Below are 8,427 nucleotides of genomic sequence, written 5' to 3' on the forward strand. Positions count from 1 at the left end.
CGAAAATCAGTAGTTTCAACGCCTCCTCCTCCTTCTTCTTTACAGCAACGTCGAAAATCAGTCGTTGCGCCTCCTCCGTCGCTACAACAACGGAGAAAATCCATCGTATCTCCTCCTATTCCTTCCCCTCAAAAAAGACCTACTTCCCTTTTACAATCTACTACTAATAATACAAGCCGTACTGGCTCGCTGGCGTCGAGTAAAAGTACTGCCGCACCGATCAACACCAATAGAAGGAAGTCCATCGTTCCCCCCAAACAACCTCCTACACCAACCTCAGCAGGTATCTTGAGAAGACCGAGAGCAAACACTCAAGGTACAGCTTTACCTCCTCCGCCTTCATCCATTCTTAAAACAAGGCCACCTTTAACCGCTCCTTCTACACCTGATCATAATGATGAGGAAGAAAAGAGAAGGCAGGCTGAATTTGATAGTTTATGTCAAAACAATACAAATGCAAACTCCTCCATGATTGTATCTAGTCCTGTCTCTTTGGATAAGGATAATGATGACGACGATGAAGACGACGAAGAAGAAGAGGATGATGATGAACCTGGGGCAGAGGAAGAAACTGTTGTTGATGAACCTGAGGAAGAAGAGGACGATGACCTATCGCAACCATCCACACCTGAAACCCCACCTATTCCCCGTCAGAAACCTGTCTACGGTTCATTGGCCTCTTCCAAACCCGTCAGTAAATTAGATCAGACAGTACCTCTTAAAGATTATGAAGAACTTCGATTTAAACTCAAGATTCTCGAAGCTAAACGACACGAGGATCGTGAAAGATTCCGAGAGCATGAGAAAATCAACGAAGAAGCCGAGCAATTCTTGACCCTTCGAAACAAGCTTCAGGATAAAATTGCAGATCTTCAAAAAGATGTCAGAGACACGCGAAGGGAATTAAAAGAATCTGCAAATGAGAAGGAATCGTTTGAATCAAAATACAACGAACTTTTAGAGTCCATGGAAATGCTGACTTTAGATAAAGAAGTGGCTGAAGAAAGGGCTGAGAATCTACAACAAGAAACGAGTATGCTTAAAGACAGAATTGAAGAAATCACTGTCGATTTGGATATTTTGAGAAAGGAGGCTGATATACTGAATAAACCACCAGAGATCAACTTGGATGACAATGAAGAAAGAACTCCTTTGGAAGTCGTACAACTTGAAAGACACAATGAACGTCTGAAGGATGCTCTTTTAAGGTAAGGCTTATTTCGCTGTAATATAACTTGAACAATAGACTTATAAAAAAAAACGAAATAGATTAAGAGATGCCGCTGCAGAACAAGAAAATGAATTAAATTATAAGATCAAGACACTTGAACAAGAAAATTATGAACTAGAAGAAATTAAGAGTGAGTTTGCCACACATCACATGTTTTTCAGGAAAAAAAAAACTGACCTCGTGATTTAGACCAATATGAAAAAACAAAGGAAAGATTAGATATGACGGAGTCGTTAGTAGAGGATTTGAAAATGCAGTTAGATGACGCGCTCGGGGCTGAAGATCTTGTTGATCAACTGACAGAAAAGAATCTTAACCTAACCGAAAAAATGGATGAACTTAGTGCTACCGTGGATGACCTTGAAGCATTAAAAGAATTAGCGGATGAATTAGAAGAAAACCATATGGAAACCGAAAAACAACTGCAGGATGAAATCGATCATCGTGATATGCTCTTGAGAGAACAATTGGACCGTTTAAGAGTCAATGAGGAAACCACTGCTGACTATGAAGCCACCATCGGTCAGTTTAGAGAACTTGTCGTTCTCTTACAGAATGATTTGGAGGAGTTTAAACACAAGGAAAAGAACGAACAAACAGAAAAGATCACCTTGAGCAGTCAATCTCAAGCCATGATGTCGCTCAACTTCCAACTTCAGACCACCGTCATGAAAGCACAAGCCAAGGCCATCGATATCGAGTTACGTAAATTGGAAGCATCTCAAGCAAATGATCGTCTCAACATGATTCAACCATATTTGCCTGAATCCTTCTTCAAAACCGAAAACGATCCGATTTCTTGTTTACTCTTGTTTAAGCGACTCGAGTTTAAAGCAGGCCTCATTGTCAAACATTTGGATCAGAATTATCCTATCAGTGAAAAGATCATGGACAATGTTACCGAGAACTTGGTGACCATTTGTGAAATGAAGCAAAGAGCTGGATGGTTGAGTTCTTTATCCACTCGATTCCAAACACATATCAAGAATAGTGATCCTGACACCTTTACAAAGATGGGTAAAGTCTATCTTGACTTGATTGGTGTTGAAAGAAGGTAAATCCAACCAAAAAACTGACTAACGAACATTATTGACGCATATACTTTTATAGAATGAATGCCATTGTAGAGTTGTTCAGAACTGACCAAGTCAACGAAACTCATTGCTTGACAGAACTTCAAAGAGTCATTGCTCAAATTGAGCATTTAGCAGAAACTCATCTCACTCAACACCAAGAAAAGAGCCACGCCGATCAATTCTTTGGTTTGACAAAGGCACTTGATTTGAATTCGGATCGCATGATTGTAATCTTGACATTTGCCAAACAGTCCTTAAACAATGCTGCCCGTTCGGAAGGACTGGTGATCATGGAAGGAAATGAACAAATGGATCAAGATTACCTTGAACCCATCGGTCGTCTGATAGCACAAGCCAAGAATAGTAAAATTATAGCAAAGAAGTTAATGCGCCAATTAGAAGATATGTTTGAAGAAGCCATGACTCTGAAGTCCGAACACTTGCATCGTTTCAAAATGTTGCATGCTATCAGCTCGAAATTATGTCGATTCTGCTTTGATGTAAATAATCTAGCTCTCCAATATACTACAAACAGAACAAACTGACCCCAAATTTTTTTTAGACCTATAAAGAGATTACGAGCTACATCGATACCAAGCGAGGAAGTCATGAGGAAATCGAATTATCTGCTATCCAAAAGATGATTCGTGAAAAAGGTGATGAAGTGTTTGAAATGATTGAAAGTACCATGTGGGAAAGTGCACTAAGAACACTAAAAACGTTAACCAATGAACTTGAAACCACGCATTCACAAATTGAACATGATGATAAACTGGATAAAAGTAAGGCTTTATATATATATCTATATCATTTCCCTCGCTCCTACATTTTATACTCACAACCCCCCCCCCCTTGTTACCCCCTTTTTTTCCAAATAGTTACTACCAAGGTGGCACCATGGATTCAACGTGCTTCGGATATTAAGGCAGAGGTTGTTGTGAATCATGAATTAGAGCACAAGTTACAACAACATAATGAAGAGATTATTAAGCTTATCAAGGATGTTCGATTAAAGGTAAGCTTTAAAAAAAATGATGTGCTTGTGTAACTCGAAGTGCTCAACGATCTGTTTTTAAAATAGGACCAATCACTTCAAGAATCCGACGTGAAAGTCAGTTTACTTGAGAAGAGAATGGAAATTGCTAAAAGAGAAATTGAACATGTTAAATCATTGGAGGAAGCGCTTGATAAGACAACCAATCAAGAACAAATGTATGCAGAAGCACTCGAAAATCTTCAAAGCGAATATGACATTTTAGAAGCCGAGAATAACACACTGAAAAAGGAAGCCAACAAAAGAAACGAAAAGCGACAGAGTATGTTGAGAAAAGCCAACTTTGATTTGAACATGGAAGGAGATGATAATACATCCTCTTCTGCTGTGCAAGAAATGGCCGGTAACTACTATGAAATGACAAGCCAGATGGAAACGTTAAAGGCATCGATTCGTTATCTGAGAGCAGAAAATGCACAACTAAAGAGCAGCGATTTCGTAAGATCATTAGATTTAGATACAAGCAAGGCAATCTCAAGCAAAGTAGAACCTAAAACAGAAGAATTACGTTCCGTGGCCCGAGAAACACGTGCATTAATAAAAGATATGCGTATTGCAAGTGCATCACCTAGAGTCATTCAGTTAACAAAAGCAAGCCCTTGTTCATGGCAAACCATCAAGAAATCACCTGATTATCAATACCAAACACAACAGTCTGTGTTGTATACACTCAAGCAGCGTAGTGTACAGCTGAGACGTAAGGTAGATGATCTTCAAATCACAACTGCTCCTTTAGCAAATCATAATAACAACGAAAAGGTAAAGAAAGCAAAAGAAAAGAGTATTCAAAAAAAAAAAGTGTGAGATATGCCAACATGTTATTATTTTAGGTTCATCAACACAAACAACTTGGTATTGTTAAAATGCCTCGATTATTACCCAACACTACAAATACCAATATGACGGGTCGTCATTGTATCGACCTCAATAGTGCGGCTGAATTTGAACGTTTCCATAGCATTTTCATTCAATCATAAATTTTTATAAATTATTATTTTTACAAACCCGATATTTTCGACGTCATGAGTTGTCCTTCTTTTTTTTTCTCTCTCTCTTTTTGTTACACCCAGTTGTTATTTTTTAATTTTTTTTCTCTCTCTCTCTCTGGTCTCTTCTCTCTCTTCTCTAATTTTTTTATTTTTTTATTTTGAATAATCATAATTCTTCATTCACTTCATCATCTAGAAACCATCTCTTATATCAACATAGTTCATTAAAGCAACCATGTCAGGCAACAATATTAAAGTAGTTTGTCGTTTTCGACCTCAAAATAAAATGGAAATAAGAGAGGGTGGTGTACCTATTATTGAAATATCTGAGGACGGAACTGGTGTCTCTCTCAAGGTATATTTTGTGTACCTGATTTTTTTTTTTTTTATTTTTTTCTATTTCTTTATGATAATTTGGAACTCAAAATCATCGTCTATGTGGATTTAGGGAAAAGACACAAATTCATTTTCATTTGATAAATGCTTTGGATCAAATACAGGACAAAAAGAAGTATTTGAATATTCAATCAAATCCATTGTGGATGGTGAGACTTTTATCTACATTAAAAAAGATTCTAAAGAGAGAGAGAGAAAAAAAAATGTCGCATGAAATTCTAAAAAAACCAAACAAAAATTCTAGATGTGGTTGCTGGTTACAACGGTACCGTATTTGCTTATGGTCAAACAGGTTCCGGTAAAACCTTCACAATGATGGGTTCTAGCATCGATGATCAAGAAAATAAGGGTATCATTCCCCGTATCATCGAACAGATCTTTGAAAGTATTCAGATGGCTCCAGTCAACATGGAATTCACTGTGAAAGTCGCTTATATGGAAATTTATATGGAAAAAGTAAGAGATCTTTTAGTTCGTAAGTATAACAAACATTTTATTTATTTACTATTTATATTCTAACTTTTTTTTTTTTTTCTTATTTCTTTCTTCATTTCCCTCTGCTAGCTGCAAATGATAACTTGGCTATTCATGAAGATAAAGTCAAGGGTGTTTATGTTAAAGGAATTAAAGAAGTGTATGTATCTGACACAGACCAAGTCTATGAAGTCATGAGAATTGGTGGTGATAATCGTGTTGTTGCATCCACTAGTAAGTTTTTTTTTTTTCGTCACTCTATTTTTAAATCATGATTAAGTTTAAATGTTTCCTGCTTTTTTTTTTTTTTTTTTTTTAGACATGAATGCGGAGAGTTCAAGAAGTCATTCTATTGTACTCGTCACAATCACACAAAAGAATTTAGACACAGGTGCTGCAAAGAGTGGTAAATTATACTTGGTCGATTTAGCAGGTTCTGAAAAAGTTGGCAAAACCGGTGCCTCCGGTCAAACATTGGAGGAAGCCAAAAAAATTAATAAATCTCTTACTGCTTTGGGTATGGTCATTAATTCATTGACAGATGGAAAGGTACAAACCACACAACAAGAAATTATGCGATTTTTTTTTTTTTTTTTATTCTTTTGGGATATTTATACCCCCAATGTTTCTTTCTTTAGTCAAGTCATGTTCCTTACAGAGATTCAAAATTGACCCGTATCTTGCAAGAATCTTTGGGTGGTAACTCACGTACTACACTCATCATCAATTCTTCTCCTTCCTCTTACAATGAAGCCGAATCCATCTCCACCTTACGTTTCGGTGCTCGTGCAAAGACCATCAAGAATAAGGCCAAGGTCAATGCTGATTTATCACCTGCTGAACTTAAAGCCTTATTGAAACGTGTGAAAGGCGATGCCGTTTCATTCAAGGCGTATATTGCTGCTCTCGAAAACGAAATCAGTTTATGGCGAGCTGGTAAGAAAGTACCCGAATCCGGTTGGGCATCAGCCAACGGAAAAACAAAACCCGCTTCACCGTCCGCATCCTCCTCAGCAGCAGCAACGGTTGATGCCCCCATCACACCTCCTCCCACTCCCGCTCCCGCATTTAAACTTTCTACCGACGATGATGCATCTAGACCTTCAACACCTGCCATGGTGCTCGGAAAAGATGAAAAGGACGAGTTTTTGAAACGCGAACAAGATTTATTGGATCAAATCGCTGAACAAGTCGCTGAATTAGCCAACCGTGAAAAACAAGTCAACGAGATTCAAGAAATGTTGGCAGAGTTAAAGGATAATGAAAAGATATCTGGTAACAATAACAAGTCATTATCATCCGAACTAAGTGAGGCCCAAGTTCAGTTAGAAAAGGAATCTTATGAAAAGAAAGAAGGTGAAATCAATATTGATTCTCTTAAGGAAGCCAATTTGGAATATACGGCGGAATTAGATGAGCTGAAGGCTACATTAGCTGGATTAGAAGCGGCTGAATTGAAAAATGCAGAGCATATCAAGGCCGCTGAAGTGGCTGTGGAAGATGCTCAAGAGAAAAAACAAGGTATCGAACATGAATTAAATGTTCAAGATATCACACCAGAAGCCATCCGAAAGTTGCGTCAAGACTTACAGGTCACAAAAGCAGCCATTGAACAACACAAAGTCACCATTGACAATCTTGAACAAGAAAGAGATTCGCTGATTATCAAACGGGATGATCTCGAGATCCGCTTTAGTAATTTGGAGGTAGACTATGAGGAACTTTTAGATAAAACAATCGCTATGGAAGAGTTGGATGTAAAGCAAACCACAGATATCGCTGCTTCTATTGCCGAACTCAAGACAAAATTAGAAAGCCAGTTTATTATCAAGCGTCAAGTTCAAGAGAAAGAAATCGAGTCCCTTAAATCTGATATGGAAAAGAAGACAAAGGAGGAAAACAGGCTGATGAGTGTCATGAAAGAGGTCCAAGAGACTCATGATAAGCTCTTGAAAATGAAGTCAGAGCCTGTTATTATAAATACAAAAGATACTGTAGAACAGAAAGAAAAGGAGTTAGAAAAGATGCGCAAGACAATGGCTCAGGAATTGGCAGATTTCGAAACAATGAAGAAAGTGTTAATGCGGGATCTTCAAAGCCGCTGTGAGAAGGAAGTGGAGTTGGAGGTCGCATTAGATGAAACGAGACTACAAAAGAACAATGTGTTGAAGGCTACAAACAATAAAGCACAACAAAAGAAAATGTCGCTCTTGGAAAGAAATTTGGATCAATTGACCAATGTACAAAAACAAGTAAGTACTTCCTTTTTTTTCATATATATATATATACATATTCGTTTTTTTTTTTTTTTATGTTTGTATCTTTATAAAAAATAGTACTAACAATAATGAACACTCCTACTTTATCTCAGCTTGTTGAACAAAACTCACAACTCAAGAAAGAAGCCGCACTATCAGATCGTAAATTATCTGCAAGAAACGAGCGTATTCAAAATTTGGAGTTCTTGTTAAAGGAGGCACAAAATAAATTACTAATCCAAAACGACAAGTAAGGGTTCCAGCATCCCCACCGAGTTACCTGTACCTTTACTAAATTCTTTTTTTTTTTTCCCATCACTAGATTCGAGTCTCAACTTCAAGCTGTTAGAGATCGTTTAGAACAAGCCCGTACCCATAAATCTCAAGGTGGTTCCATGTTAAGTTTTAACAGAATTGTTAAGCCTTTGAGAGGCGGAGGAGCAGTACAAGAGAGGTAAACCACACAAAATAAGTCATTGATTGTCTTTCTTATGACTGACGTTTTTATAACTAGTGCACAAGATGAAAAATTACCAGAGAAAAGTCCAAAGCGTTCTTCTTGGTTCGGTAAAAAGAACTGAGTTACTTTAGGAAATACCCATTCTTGTTAAATCAATAATATTATATATCTTTTTTTTTTTTTCTATATTCTCTCTCTCTCTCCTCACTCATCGTCCACTTTTTTTTTGTTGCTTCAACTTTTTGAAATTTAAAAACCATTTATATAACTCTACCCTCACGCAATCGTTTTTTTTTTTTTTTTTTTTTTTTTTACACACTCACATAAAAATGATTTGGATTATTGCCCCCCTTTCTTCTATGTATTATTTTAATAAAAATAATAATAAATATGTATGACTATTTAGCTTTTTTTAATACAAAACCTTTATAAAAGTGAAATATGCATGAATCTCGAGAAAAAACAACAAATTCAGACCGACATCATGTA

General features: G+C 37.0%; 3 protein-coding genes across 3 annotated transcripts; all 3 read left to right on the top strand.

Annotated features, from left to right (window-relative positions):
- Positions 1-468: 468 nt before the first annotated feature.
- EV154DRAFT_432960 (dynein associated protein-domain-containing protein) lies at positions 469-4,165 on the top strand (the record flags this gene model as incomplete). Its single annotated transcript, XM_051596702.1, has 7 exons — positions 469-1,208; positions 1,270-1,361; positions 1,421-2,285; positions 2,342-2,807; positions 2,870-3,089; positions 3,186-3,322; positions 3,389-4,165. The coding sequence occupies 7 exons, from the start codon at positions 469-471 to the stop codon at positions 4,163-4,165; spliced, it is 3,297 nt and encodes a 1,098-aa protein (XP_051450188.1).
- A 420-nt stretch (positions 4,166-4,585) lies between these two features.
- Positions 4,586-7,556, top strand: EV154DRAFT_432954 (kinesin heavy chain; the record flags this gene model as incomplete). Its single annotated transcript, XM_051596700.1, has 6 exons — positions 4,586-4,705; positions 4,799-4,895; positions 4,991-5,221; positions 5,311-5,454; positions 5,540-5,769; positions 5,859-7,556. 6 exons carry the CDS (start codon positions 4,586-4,588, stop codon positions 7,554-7,556), a joined length of 2,520 nt encoding a protein of 839 aa, XP_051450189.1.
- Positions 7,557-7,567: 11 nt separating this feature from the next.
- On the top strand, positions 7,568-7,936 carry EV154DRAFT_432962 (uncharacterized protein; the record flags this gene model as incomplete). Its single annotated transcript, XM_051596703.1, has 2 exons — positions 7,568-7,728; positions 7,801-7,936. 2 exons carry the CDS (start codon positions 7,568-7,570, stop codon positions 7,934-7,936), a joined length of 297 nt encoding a protein of 98 aa, XP_051450190.1.
- Between the last annotated feature and the right edge of the window lie 491 nt (positions 7,937-8,427).

This window comes from Mucor mucedo, assembly GCF_025094135.1.
Source record: "Mucor mucedo strain NRRL 3635 chromosome Unknown EV154scaffold_281, whole genome shotgun sequence".
Taxonomy (NCBI): Eukaryota; Fungi; Mucoromycota; class Mucoromycetes; order Mucorales; family Mucoraceae; genus Mucor; species Mucor mucedo.